Source organism: Artibeus jamaicensis, unplaced genomic scaffold (assembly GCF_021234435.1).
Source record: "Artibeus jamaicensis isolate MK-2021 breed Jamaican fruit bat unplaced genomic scaffold, CSHL_Jam_final contig_700, whole genome shotgun sequence".
NCBI classification, from domain to species: Eukaryota; Metazoa; Chordata; class Mammalia; order Chiroptera; family Phyllostomidae; genus Artibeus; species Artibeus jamaicensis.
Genome location: NW_026521930.1, coordinates 9,394,280 through 9,407,546, shown reverse-complemented (window position 1 = coordinate 9,407,546; position 13,267 = coordinate 9,394,280). Strand labels below are relative to the sequence as shown.

Sequence of the window (13,267 nt, the reverse complement as noted above, 5' to 3'; positions counted from 1 at the left end):
TGTATCCTGAAATGCACACCCTGGTTCTTACTCCATGGCTGGCTGAGCTGGGGCAGCTGCTGCTGTTTCCGAGTTCCCACCCTGTTGGTGACACTGAGCCTCGGATTTTTTAAAAATCAGCTTTACTGGCTTCTGGTCAAGATGTCAACATACACAGACATGGCTTGCCTCTTTGCACAAACACATCAAAAATACAACTGAAATATAGAACAACCATCATTCAGGAACATCAGAAATCGAGTTGAATGGAAGTCTGACAACTATGGAATTAAACCACATCCATCTAGATGGGTAGGAGGGGTGTGTGTGCAAAAGGGGCAGGCCCCACACCCGTGTGAATAAGAATTTGGGAGGGATATCTCTGGAGGGAGGTGTCCCAGACCCAAACCAGGGCCCTAGCTCAGCGTTCCAGTCCCAGGAAGGTAAGTACCCACGACTTCTGGCTGCAAAAAACAGCAAGGATTGAACTGGTGGAGGAGGCTGCTGGAGTCCCAAGCAGTTCCTCTTAAAGAACCCACACACGCCCTGGCTGGTGTGGTTCAGTAGATTGAATGTTGGCCTGTAAACCAAAGGGTCACAGGTTTGGGTCCCAGTCAGCACGTGTCTGGGTTGTGGGCCAGGCCCTCCAGGAGGGAGTGCACAAGAGGTAATCACACATTGATGCTTCTCTCCCTCTCTTTCCTTCTAAGAATAAAAATCTTAAAAAAAACCCAAAAACCATTATTTAAAAAGAAGAAACACATGGACTCACCTACTCAGACTCACTCAGTTGAGCCTGAGCACCAGTGGGATGCAGGGAGAGACTGAAGTGTCCAGTATCCAGGCAAGCAGAGGCCATTGTCCCTTTGTTGAGCCCTCCCCCCCAGAGCAGGTAGGCTGGTGCCATGTCTGAGACTCCATCAACCTTGCTAACACTGACCCACCTTAAAGATCCACACGGGCTCTACCCTACCCAACTTTATGGGCCCACCCAACCTGCTTTTCCATAAGAATAGATGGTCTCAGCTCCTAATTCCTATCAAACAAGCATCAGCTGGCTTCAGTGAGCCCTAGAGGCAGCCAGATTAGATTCACAGCTTGGCTTTGCCTGGGAACCTCCATGCCCAGCACAAGTAGCAACCAACTCAAGACTGCTTTACAGCTCAGGCAGTGTGTGTGCACTGCCCAAAACACAGGTGGGGGTTGACCTCGGCCTGTACCACCTGGGAAACTCCAGGGCCAGGGCACCTAGTGGACAGCTGCAGACCACTTCAGAACACCACCACCCTGCCCCTGTACAGCTGATCCTCCACAGACGAGGGTGGTGGTCAGTGGTCACAGGCAGTCCTTGCAGCTGAGTGGCCTGGGCAAATCCCTCCCATTGACCTGCCAATAGGTTTAACTACAAGAGGGGGGGTGTCTCACTCAGTACCTAGCTTGGGTACTCAGTACCAGCAGAGGCTGTGCCACTGGACCCTACAGGACACCTACTACATTAGGCCACACTACCAAGACAGGAGCCAAAGCAGCTCTACTTAATACATAGAAACAAACACAGGGAGGCTGCCAGAATGAGGAGACAAAGTAACAACCCAAATGAAAGAACAGATCAAAACTGCAGAAAAAGAGCTAAAAGAAATGGAGATAAGCAATCTTATCAGATGCAGAGTTCAAAACTTTATAAGGATGCTCAAGGAACTTAATGAGGACCTCAGCAGCATAAAAAAGACCCAGCCAGAAAGGAAGGATACACTAATTGAAATAAACAATTTACAGGGAAATAAGAGTGGGTGAAGGTGAGAAATCGATGATTCGGAACATGAGGGAGGAACAACAACAACAAACCCCCAATCAGAACAATAAGAAAACAATCCAATAATCCGAAACAATTAGGCCAGTATAAAAATCCTCTGGTACAACTTTAGTAGGTCTAATATTCTCTTCACAGGGGTGCCAGAAGGAGAAGAGAAAGAGCAAGAAATTGGAAATCTATCTGAAAAAAATAGTGAAAGAAAGTGTGCCCAATTTGGTAGAAGAAATAGACTTGCAATTCCAGGAACCACAAAATTCCCAAACAAGATGGATGCAAAGAGGCCCACTCAAAGACACATCATAATCAAAATGCCAAAGATTAAAAATAGAGAATCTTGAAATCAGCGATAGGCCCTGGCTGGTGTGGTTGCCATGTGGGAGGGGGGGGCGGAGAAAATGGGTGAAGAGGTAGGATGTAAAGTATCTATAGGAAATAGAGTAGCCAAAGAACCTATGCATGACCCATGGCCATGAATAATGATGGGGGGCGATTGCCTGAGGGAGTGGGGGTGCTGGGTCAAGAGGGGCAAAGGGGAAAAATCAAGAGAACTCTAATAGCATAATTTAAAAAATAAGAGAATCAGCTTTATTGATGTATAGTTAAAGTAGTTCACTCACTTAAAATATACAGTGAAAAGATATTTAGTATATTCACAGGGGGGCACCCATCACCACAGTGTAATTTTAGAACATGTTCATACTTCCTAAAAGAAACTCTGTCCCTGGGACCAGTGACGCCCTTCGTCGCCCCATCTCTCCCACAACCAGGCGGAAGCAATTGGACCTTCTTTTTGGCCTCACCACGTAGCCCCGGGTCAGAGTCAGTGAATGAGTGACGTGCAATTGAGTAGCCTGTGCAGGCTGTCTAAAACCCGGGACCTGTTGGCTCCATCTCCTCCTGGAGCCCAGCTGTGGGTGACGCATGGCGAGCTTAGTGTTTCGGGCAGCAGTGGGCGGATGAGGGGCTGTGAGAATGCACTGGGACAGCCGGGCGCCCGCGAGGCAGGGAGCGACGTTTTGCCCGAGGGACTCGAGAGTGGCTTCGGCCAAGCCCACGGGGTGTGTCCCTGGCTGGGCTGGGTCTGGGGTCCCCGAGGATCGCCGCGGGAAGTAAGCGGGCGGCTGGGCGCGCCGCTCCCGGGAGGCACACCCTGGGGCCGGCCGGGCGGGTGGGCGTGGCCCGCGGGGCCGGGAAGGTGGGCTCCCGCCGCGGGGGCGCTGCGGGGGGCGGGGGCAGGCCTGCGCGGCGCATGCGCGCTGCATTGTTTTGACTGAAAATGCCGTCTGTTTCGAAAGCGGCCGCGGCGGCGCTCAGCGGGTCCCCCCCGCAGACGGAGAAGCCGACCCACTACAGGTCAGTGTCCCGGCCGCCGCAGGAGCGGGCCGGGGTGGCCCTGGGCGCCCCCAGCCCGCGCCCCCGTGCCCCTGGGCCCGGGTGCCGCCGCTGGGTGCGGCCTGGGGCCCGGTGCCGCCCCCGTCCCACGCCCCGCGCGCCATCCCGGGCCTCCGCCGGCGCGGCGCCCGGGCTCCGGGCCGGTGTCCCGCTGTCCGACTCCGGCTGCAGCTGCCGGAGGTCGGGTGTCGGCGCCCACGGTCTGGGGTGCCACCTAGGCTCGGGAGCTGCGGTTCGCGCCGGGTCCACGCGCCTCCGTTCAGGGGTCGGGGAGCCGCGCCTGGGGCCGGGCGGGGGCGCGGAGAAGGCGCCTGGGCGGCCATCCGACCGCTGCTGCCTCCGCCCGGGGTCGGGGATGTTACCTGAGCTCTGGGGTCCGGCGCCCCTGGGGTCTCGCTGTCGCGCCCTAAGTTGGGAGCTGCGTCTGTGGTCGGGACGGGGGGCTCCGCACGGAGTCCGGGGGTCGCACCTGAGACCCGGGTAAGGCTCCTGGGCTCAGCGGGGGAGGCGGCCGTCCGGGGTCAGCGGGAGTCAGAGTGGCAGGCGCGCCTGGGGTCGGGGATGGGGGAGGCGGTGCCTGGGGTCGGCGAACTGGGCCCGGGATTCGAGGACGCTCCCGGGCGCGGCGCGGGCTGCGGCCGTTTGGACACCGAGCGAGGGGTCACGCGTGGGGTCGCGGATGACACCTGGGCTTGGGGGCCGGGGCGCGTCTGGGGTGGCAGTGTCGCGTCTTTGATCGCTGTGGGGGGCTGTGCATGTTGTTTGAGGGATCGAGACTGAGATCCGGCTGAGGATGGGGGAGTCGGCGGCAGTCGGAAGCCGCCTGGACTCGGAATGGGGGTCGCGTTGAGGTCGCGTTCCTCTGGGCCTGTGGGGTCAGGTCATCTCGCCCACGAGTTTCCAGGCTGCTCGCCGGCGGAAGCGACCTGCAACGCTGTTTGTCTTTTTAGGTATCTAAAGGAGTTTAGGACAGAGCAGTGCTCCCTGTTTGTGCAGCACAAGTGCACCCAGCACAGGCCATTTACCTGTTTCCATTGGCATTTCCTAAATCAGCGTCGGCGCAGACCGCTCCGCAGGCGCGACGGCACCTTCAACTACAGCCCAGACGTGTACTGCTCCAAGTACGACGAGGCGAGTGGCGTGTGCCCCGACGGCGACGAGTGAGTGTGTGTGTGTGTGTGTGTGTTGGGAGGGGATGTCGGCCTCCAGGGGGACAGCTCCTGTTGCTCTGCCCCTGGACCTGTCCGTGCCAGGGCGGGCAGACCCCTGGTTCTTTTAAGCACCTAGGACACCTGTGCAGGGGATCCTGCCTTACTTTGAAGTTTTTCCTGGGACTAGGACTGGTTGGAGGGGGCGGGGCATTTCCCTATCTTTAGGCCCGTGTGGGAAGGACTGTGTGCCTCGGGAATAAACCTTTTGTGGTTCAAACAGAATTTTGTTTCAGTTCCCACTGTCGATTGCATTAGAACTAGCCCAGCCCTGGCTGTGGTGGCTCAATGGATTGATTGAGTTCTGGCCTGCAAACCAAAGGGTCGCTTCTTCAGTTCCCAGTCAGGGCACATGCATGGGTTGCAGCCTGGGTCCCCAGTGGGAGTTTTGAGAGGCAACCACACATTGATGTTTCTCTCCCTCTCTTTCTCCCTTCTGCTCTCTCTAAAAATAAATAAAATCTTTTTTTTAAAGGAGCAGCCCAAATGAGGTACATGTTTTAGGTTTGGCACCATTTTTGCATAAGAGTTGTCCATTGTTTTTGTAGCAACAGAGCTCTTTAAAACATGTACTCACACTATGAAAATATATCTATAATGTTACTGTTTTTGCTGTTTACATGTTTAATTGAAAAAACAATTTTACACCCTCCCTGGTGCGGCTCAATAGATTAAGTACCGGCCTGCAAACCAAAGCATCATGGGTTTGATTCCCGGTCAGGGCACACGCCTGGGTTGGGGACCAGGTCCCCAGGTCCGGGTGCACGAGAGGCAACCACACATTGGTGTTTCTCTCCCGAGAGGCAACCACACATTGATGTTTCTCTCCCTTTTCCCCTCCTTTTCCCTCTCTCTAAAAATAAATAAATAAGTAAATAAATAAAAAATTTTAAAAATTAAAAAATGTATTAGGCTGTCAATTATGCAGCACTTTTAAAGTTTCAGAAATCAAGATTTTGTTGGTATTGATTTTTTTTATAAGTTTCCTGATGGTGTTTAAACAGATGTCTTTATTTTGAAATATAGGGTGGGGCTAAAGTAGGTTTACAGTTTTGAGTGTGAGGAAACAGAATTTATTCTTGTGTTTATTATCAGTCATTATGTTGTCATGCAAGCACTGTAAACTTCTTTTTGTCCCAGCCTGCACGCAGAATGGGACAACAGAAAAAAGCACAGTCAACTGGTATATTCATTGATAGAGATTGGTAGTTACAGGCAGGTTTTGCTTTTTTCCTATGGACTATTTGATGGGGGTGGGGGGACATTCCTGCCAGGAGGTAGGGCGGCATCACTTTGCCTAGGACCGTCTAAGAAAGCAGCTGAGAATGCTTCTGTCCGGAGGGAGGTCCTCAAGCCCCATCCCCTGACCCTCCGAGGGAGGTGATTCTTCAGGCGTGCTCCCTTTTGAAAGCTGTTTTTTATCCTGCGACACACAGGGGCCAGTATGAGTCTGTTTTTCTTCATTTCCCACCATGCCTAGGCCAGGGAGTCCATTTTTAATCTGTGGTGATTCTATAAACTTTATACTCTACTGAAAGGTGTTTAGTTAACCCAAACTAGTTACATAGTGTTGTTGAAGCCTGCTGAAATAATGTAGCCAGCTCTACCAAGGTTAGGATTGCTTTACTTCTGTGAGGTTTGAAAAGTACCTTTTTAAATGCTGCTTGAGCCGTAGTTTTCTGCAAATGGGTCTTCAGTAGAGAGAAGTGTTTGTCCAGCTGAAGCCTGGTATCAGGTCCCCCGTTTCCCTGGGTTGTGTCAATCACCTTTCTGGACTTGGGTCCTCAGTTGCTCTGCTGCTTGATGTTGGTGCAGGGGTCCAGTCATTTGGTGTGTCTGACCCCATCCAGAGTCCAGGATGGGGGATTAGGTGGCAGTATTCACTGGTGCTGCTGTCGGTACAGGAAAAGAAGCAAGTTTTAACAGCCGTCTTGAGTCCCAGAGTCTGGTTGTTCTGGTGCCGATCCGGCCCCACTGCTGGGTGTGCAGGTGGGGCCGGTTCTTCCATGACGAAGGTGCTGCAGTGAGCATCTGTCTGAAGCTGGTCATTTTAAGCTGGGTTCAAACAGTAACTAAGTGATATGTAATTTATCATAAAAATATTAAATATCATTTTAAAATAAAAAATACTAGTGTAATCTAAATGGAATGCAGGTTATCATTGAGAAACAGGATGAGTGGGACCAAGACGCTTGCCTGACATTTTTTGTTTTGGACGTATTCTGTGTATCTGTACATAGTAAGAAAGTCACATGTGTCTCTTTTTTTAAAAAAAAGTATTTATTTATTTGCAGACACAGGGGAAGGGAAGGGGAAAAAGAGGGACAGAAATACCAACGTGTGGTTGCCTCCCACATGCCCCACACCAGGGACCCGGCTCACAACCCATTGGCAGCCCCTGTTGTCGCCCCTTTTACTTGGTAGGCAGTCACTCTCCCTCTGGTTCTCATCCCACCCCTTCCCCTGCTGTCACCTTCCTTCATTGGCAGGTGGTCAGTCTCCTCCACTGTCCCACACTCCCCTCCATTTCCCCCTGTCATCTCTGGATGGCCTCCCACCGTCATCCCCCCAACCCATTCTCCCCCCTTTCCCTTGGCAGGCGGTCACCCTCTTACCCTCTGTCTGTGGACTCCTACCCTGATGCCATGCCCTCGCTGCCACCCCCTTTGGTAGACTGGCACCCCTTTGGGAGGGTCCTGTCTGTGTGGGAGTCCTGCTGTCCTCCCATTCCCACTGCCCTTTGTTCTGGTGGACACGCCCCTTCCTCTGCGCCGGCCGTAATTGGCTGTCCGGTCACGAGTGCCGCCCCTCGCCCCTCCTCCGTGGGAACTGGTCTCACGGAGTTGGAGTTGCCCGGACCGCTGGTTCCGCAGCTAGAGGCAGGTCCTCCCTAATCTATTCACGAGGAGTTGGCGGTGCAGAAAACCGCTTTGGAGCCTAAGGTCCGGGCCAGCTCCACAGGGCCAGTGTTCCCACCTAAGCTGATCTATCTCGGGTATTTCTTAGGCTGGGGCTTCCAGGAAAGCGACTTTTGTGTGGAGGTTTCATGAGGTCAAGCAACATCCTGAAAGCTGATTGAGAGGGACATTGCGTGTGGACAGCGCTAGGCCCCACTCTGGTTGGACTGAGTCATCAGGGCTGGGCGTGGTCTTTGCATCTGGAACCCAGGTGTGGTTGGGACCTGCTAGCTCGGCTCTCAGTGCTGGTCAGGCATGTACAGACTTCGGTTCTGACATTAAAAAAGAAAAAACCCTCCTGGCGACTGAGATACCCATCCAGAGACCCATTTTTTATTGGAAAACAATTCAGGCAGCCCTCAACTATGTGTGTACTAAGTAAATGTTCTCTTTTGTCTGTTAACCCTGTTCCCGTCCTAGACAGGCTGTCCCTGACTCTAATGGTTGCAGATTTTTTTTTGAAATCTTATTTATTAATTTTTAGAGAGGGGAAGGGAGGGAGAAAGATAGGGAGAGAAACATTAATTTGTGGTTGCCTTTTGTGCGCCCCTTACTGGGTACCTGTCCTGCAACCCAGGCATGTGCCCTGACTGGGAATCAAACCGGTGACCCTTTGGCTCACAGAGAAGCACTCAGTCCACTGAGCCACACCAGCCAGGGCTCTTGTTTTATTTTATTTTATTTTTCTAATTAAAAAAATTCTTACTCAAGAACATTATTTTGTTGCTTTTAGAGTGAGAGGAAGGGAAAGAGAAACACTGATGTGTGCACTGACCCAGAATCAAACCCAAAACGGGTTACGGCATGATGCTCCAACCAACCGAGCCACACTGGCTAGAGCAACTTTTCTAGTCTCAATAAGAAATGGGCCTTGACCAGTGTGGCTCAGTTGGTTGGGCATCGTTCCACAAATAGAAATGTCACTATTTTGATTCCCGGTCAGGGCACATGTCTGGATTTCGGGTTCTGGCCCCCCCCACCCCAAGTCCGGGCTCATAGGAGAGGCAATTGATCCATATTTCTCTCTCACGTGGATGTTTCTGTCTCTCTCTTTCTCCTTCCCTTCCCCTCTCTCTAAAAATAAATAAAATCTTTTTTTTTTTTTTTTTTTTTTTAAAGAAAAGAAATGGGCCCAGCTGTGGCCAGGCAGCCCAGTTGTTGGAGCATCTATCTATACACTGAAAGGTGGTGGGTTCAGATTCCCCCACTGCCCCCCATCAGGTCACAAACCCAGGGTGCAGTTTCAGTCCCAGGCAGGGACACCTACAGGAGGCAACTGATCAGTGTTTCTCTCTCACTTGCCTTTTTCTTCTCCCCCGCCCCTTCCTCTCTCTTTAAAAATCAATAAACAGCCCAGGATGGTGTTAGTTCAGTGGATTGAGCGCAGGCCTGTGAATCAAAAGATTACGGTTCAATTCCCAGTCAGGGCACATGCCTGGGTTGCAGGCCAGTTCCCATCAGGGGACACAAAGAGGCACCCATACATTGGTATTTCTCTCCCTCTCTCCTTCCCTTCCCCTCTAAAGATAAATAAATTAAAATCTTTTAAAAAATCAGTAAACATATCTTTGGGTGATGGTTTAAAAAAAGAAAGAAAGAAATAATGAGTGAGCCTCCTCATCAAGAGGTATAGGTTTCCGGGTTGACCCCAGAGATCTGCATCATCTGTTGCAGGGCCCCTGCCGTTTCTCCCCTCAGGCCCCTCCCTCCTCACCGCTCTCCGGGTTTCTGGGGGCCCAGGCCTCTCCTCTCGGGTGCACCTTCTTTTGTGAGTGAGGGTGTGCCTGTGGGAGCTGGTTGGTTAGAGAACCTTTCTTTGTGTCTAAGGTTTGGTGTGCCTGCTGTGTCATGTGTTAGTCTGACCTTTCTGTCAAAAGCTACTTTTGCAATGTTTATTTATTTATTGTATTTTTTCCATGTAGGCCCCTTATACCCCCACCCCACCGCAGTCACCACCCTGTTGTCCATGTCTGTGAGTCCTTTTTCCTTTTTCCTCAATCCCTCCACCCCATAACCTGCCCCCCACTAGCTGTCATCTGTTCTCTATGAGTCTGTCTGTTTTGCCTGTCAGTAAAAGGCGAAAGATTTATATGATCTGAAGAGAAACCAGAGTATTTATTTCACTTGTTAGTTCAGTTCATTAGATTCCACATATGACTGAAATCATACATTATTTGTCTTTCTCTACTGGCTTATTTCACTTAGCATAATGTTCTCCAGGCCCATCCATACTGTCACAAAGGGTAAAATTTTCTTTTATATGGCCAAGACAATGTTTAATTTTTAAGCAAGTTTAATCTCAAGCAAGACTTCTACCTGAAGCTTAGGTAGAAATCCATTCAACTTTAAGGTGGTTATGAACTTGTTGTTTAAACATTTAAGGTTTTATTTATTTTTTTTAGAGAGAGGGGAAGGGAGGGAAGAAGAGAGGGAGAGAAACATCAGTGTGTGGTTGCCTCCCACATGGTCCCTAGGTATGTGCCCTGACTGGAAATTGAACCTATGACTCTTTGATTCTTAGCCTGTACTTAATCCACTGAGCTACACCAACCAAGGCATTGTTTAAACATTTTATGAGTACGCTCTGCTTGTGCTTTTGGGGTAAGGTAGAAAACCAAGGGCAGATGTAGAACATTAGAGCATAAAAGTCAATAGTCAGGGGGTTGTTTACAGACTAGATGAAAACACACTTTTTACAAATTAGCCAGCTTAAGAGAATTACAATCAGGTGACTGAATTGGATTTGTAAGAAACCCGCAGGAAAATGTTAAAAGCACTGAGTGACTGCAGTACTTCAGTTCCTCCTTTGGGTAAGGGCTGAGGACAGCAATGGTGCCCAGAAGAAACACCTGCCGTGGGGAGATCAGGTGCCCCTTGGAGGCTTGTGCAGAGATGGTTTCTGTCCCCTAGAGAGGGTGAGAGCTTGGTGGGTGCAGAGGGAGGGGGTGCATTTGCTGCTCGAGCTCCTGCCTTGCCTTAGGGACTAATGAGGGGTCACTATCCTGGCTCTGGGGTCCAGGCAGCACTTGGAAGCCAGAGGCTGCAGGGCACAGCCCTGAGCAGATGGACTTGATCAGTATGAGGGGTCGCCTGGTAAAGTCCCACTCACAGTGTCTGAGGGAAAGGGCAACGAGATGACACAGCAGCTTCTTGCTGCAGGCTCCACCTTTTCAACACTCCCTACCCCCTGACTCCTTGACCCCTTGACCCCTTACCCTGGCCCTCCAGTTGTCTTTCTACTATTGCTCATTTCCTGAACCCCATCAGGTTGCTCGATTCTGTTCCATTTTGCACCTCACTCGTTTCTGTGCTGTGTTCTCTCCCACCTGTGCCTGAGCTCCAAGGACCGGGAGGGGGTCGTCTTGAGTGTCCTTCTCAGCCCACTGGGTCTCCTGGCCTGGCCCCTAGACCGGCAGCATCAACATCACCTGGGAACTTGCCCTCCGGGTGATGCTGACACATTTTCCAGTGTGGGAGCTGAGGCCTAGCCCTGGCCTGGTACACGGACAGATGTTAACATGCAGTGGACTTGAGTTTGGTGGCCACCTTGATCTCACACATAGACTGATCTTGGTGTATAGCAGTCTGAGTTTGGTGGGTCCACTTTTGTTCCAAGGTGAGAGTTACTGAAGGGAAAGGAGCTGTTTCAGGCTGTCCTGGAGATGTAGGGACGGGGTGGTGGTGAGCCCCTGGCATGTTCCTCCCACCTGCCTCAGTGGTCCCGCCTCATCGTGGCAGAGCTGCGTCTGCTGTCCAGCGTGTACCCTTGCACCGTGCCATCGTGGAGCCCTGTCCTGATGACACTGTTCGGGTCACTAACTGTGGACAAGGTTGAGAACCATGAATGTTACCCTGAATTTGGCAAGTGCTACGGGGCTGGCGTGGCACTGCTGGTTGGCAGCACCACGGCCAGGGGTGGATGAATGCGCTGCTGCTGGGAGGAGGGATCTGCAAGGGATCTACGCCGCGTCAGGCTGGCCCTCAGGGCCTCTTTGTCCCCTTTCCTGCCCCAGAAGGCCGCCTGCCCCTGTCACTGGGTTTTCCCTGAGGTTTTCTGTTTGCCTCTTAGATGTTCTTAAGGTGAAGCCATTCTTCTCATGATACATTCTCCAGTATTTTAAGTTCAGTTTAAGTTTTAACCTGTGAAGGAGAGGACCTGTTCCAAGTGAAATGGTAGTGCTTGTTTGGTGCTCAGCGCTGGGGAATTAGAGGCCATGGACTGGCTCTAGTTGCCATAGTGATGGATGATACTGGAGAGGAAATGAAATGATGCTCAGAGTCACCCTGAGGGGCCACTGGGAACAAATGAAAGTTTAGATTTAACGTTTGGGAATCTGGGAGCCCTTGGCTGTGCCTGCTGCAGCGATGCAGAGTGGGCTCTGCGGAGGAACCCTCGTGGCTGCTCCAGCTCTGCTGTGCTGGGCCCCGCTCCCCAGGCCATGGCCTTCTCATGCTTAACTTGCAGTAGGTACATAAGCAGTTCTGACGATGGGGACTGTTTTTGTAAAATGGGGGCTTTCCTAGTAGTGCAGGTTACTTTTATTTTTTGTCAAGGTAAAACATGCATCATATAAAATTTATCATCAGCTTTTTTAAGTATACAGTTTAGTGGTATGAAGTCTGCTGCCATTGGGGTGCGGCCATCATCACCTTCATCTCTGGAGCTTTCCATCCTCAGAGAGAAACTGTCCCCCTTAAACAGTGGCTCCTCCCATCATTTTTGATAGGGCAGATATATATGTATTCTTGTTCTCCATCTCTTGATATCAACACCCTTTTCTTAATGTCTTTCCCTGGTGGTACCTCCTGGTACCCCTTCCTCATTGCCCATACCAGCCCCATCCCTGATTGCCGCTCGGCGCCCCATCTTGGCCGTTGTCTCTTGCCTTTGATGACGACACACAGCCCTGCAGGGCCATGTTGTGTGGGCACCGTTTTCTCTTTCTGCCAGCTGCCTCTGGGGCCCCGCCGCCTGGTTACCTCTCACCAGACTCCCCTCCAGAGAGGTCCCGCACTCTGCTTTCCTGTCAGCGACAGTGCCTACCCCCCACTGCCCTGAGCTGGGGCCTGCTCTGTGCGCCTCTCTACTCACAGGCGAGGTCAGTGCCTCTCCGTGGTCGTGACCCGTCTGCACTTCCTGTCTTGTGAATGCTTTGTTTATTCCTCTATCCCCCTTCTGTGAATTTCTGGTCTCTTTATTACTTCAAGTGCTCTATTTATCAGTGATATTAGTCTGTGTATGTACGTAAAAAGGAGGGGAGGGGTCTTGTTTTCTAGATTAGGTTCCCTGCTGTGGCAGAGGGTTCTCCGTGACTGTCTCAGTTCCCTGGGGGCCGGAAACTGAGGCACATGTCACTGGTGTGTGAAGTCACAGGGAAGGGCTTAGAGGGGGGAGCTTGAAATAATAACATACACATAAATATGTAAAGTATAACTTTATATTAGGGTTTTTGTTTTATTTTATTTTTTATTATTTTTTAAAATATATTTTATTGATTATGCCATTACAGTTGTCCCATTTCCCTCCCTTCATTCCCCTCCACTCTGTACACCCCCCTCCCATTTACATTCCCCCCTTTTAGTTCATGTCCATGTGTCACAAGTTCTTTAGCTTCTACATTTCCCATACTATTCTTGCCCTCCCCCATCTATTTTCTACCTACCGTCTATGCTACTTATTCTCTGTACCTTCTCTCCCTTCTCCTCCTCCCACTCCCCTGTTGCTAACCCTCCATGTGATCTCCATTTCTGTGGTTTTGTTTCTGTTCTCATTGTTTGCTTAGTTTGCTTTTGTTGTAGGAATGGTTGTTCATAACTGCGAGTTTGCTGCCTTTTTACTGTTCATATTTTTTATCTTCTTTTTCTGAGATAAGTCCCTTTAACATTTCATATAATGGCTTGGTGATGATGAGCTCCTT

General features: G+C 51.0%; 1 protein-coding gene across 10 annotated transcripts in view; it reads left to right on the top strand.

The window, feature by feature from the left end:
• The first annotated feature begins 2,604 nt into the window (after nucleotides 1-2,604).
• Nucleotides 2,605-13,267, top strand: part of UNKL (unk like zinc finger) — a 51,847-nt gene continuing 41,184 nt past the window's right edge. For 2 of the 10 annotated variants that reach the window (XM_053671619.1, XM_053671616.1), the window contains exons 1-2: nucleotides 2,730-2,901; nucleotides 4,135-4,344. In XM_053671619.1, coding sequence (XP_053527594.1) covers nucleotides 2,765-2,901; nucleotides 4,135-4,344 — 347 coding nt within the window. In that variant the 5' untranslated portion in view covers nucleotides 2,730-2,764. Of the gene's footprint in view, nucleotides 2,703-2,727; nucleotides 2,902-3,042; nucleotides 3,146-3,465; nucleotides 3,665-4,134; nucleotides 4,345-13,267 lie in introns of those variants that run through there. The other 8 variants (XM_037157114.2, XM_053671617.1, XM_053671618.1 and 5 more) reach the window with 8 other exon arrangements.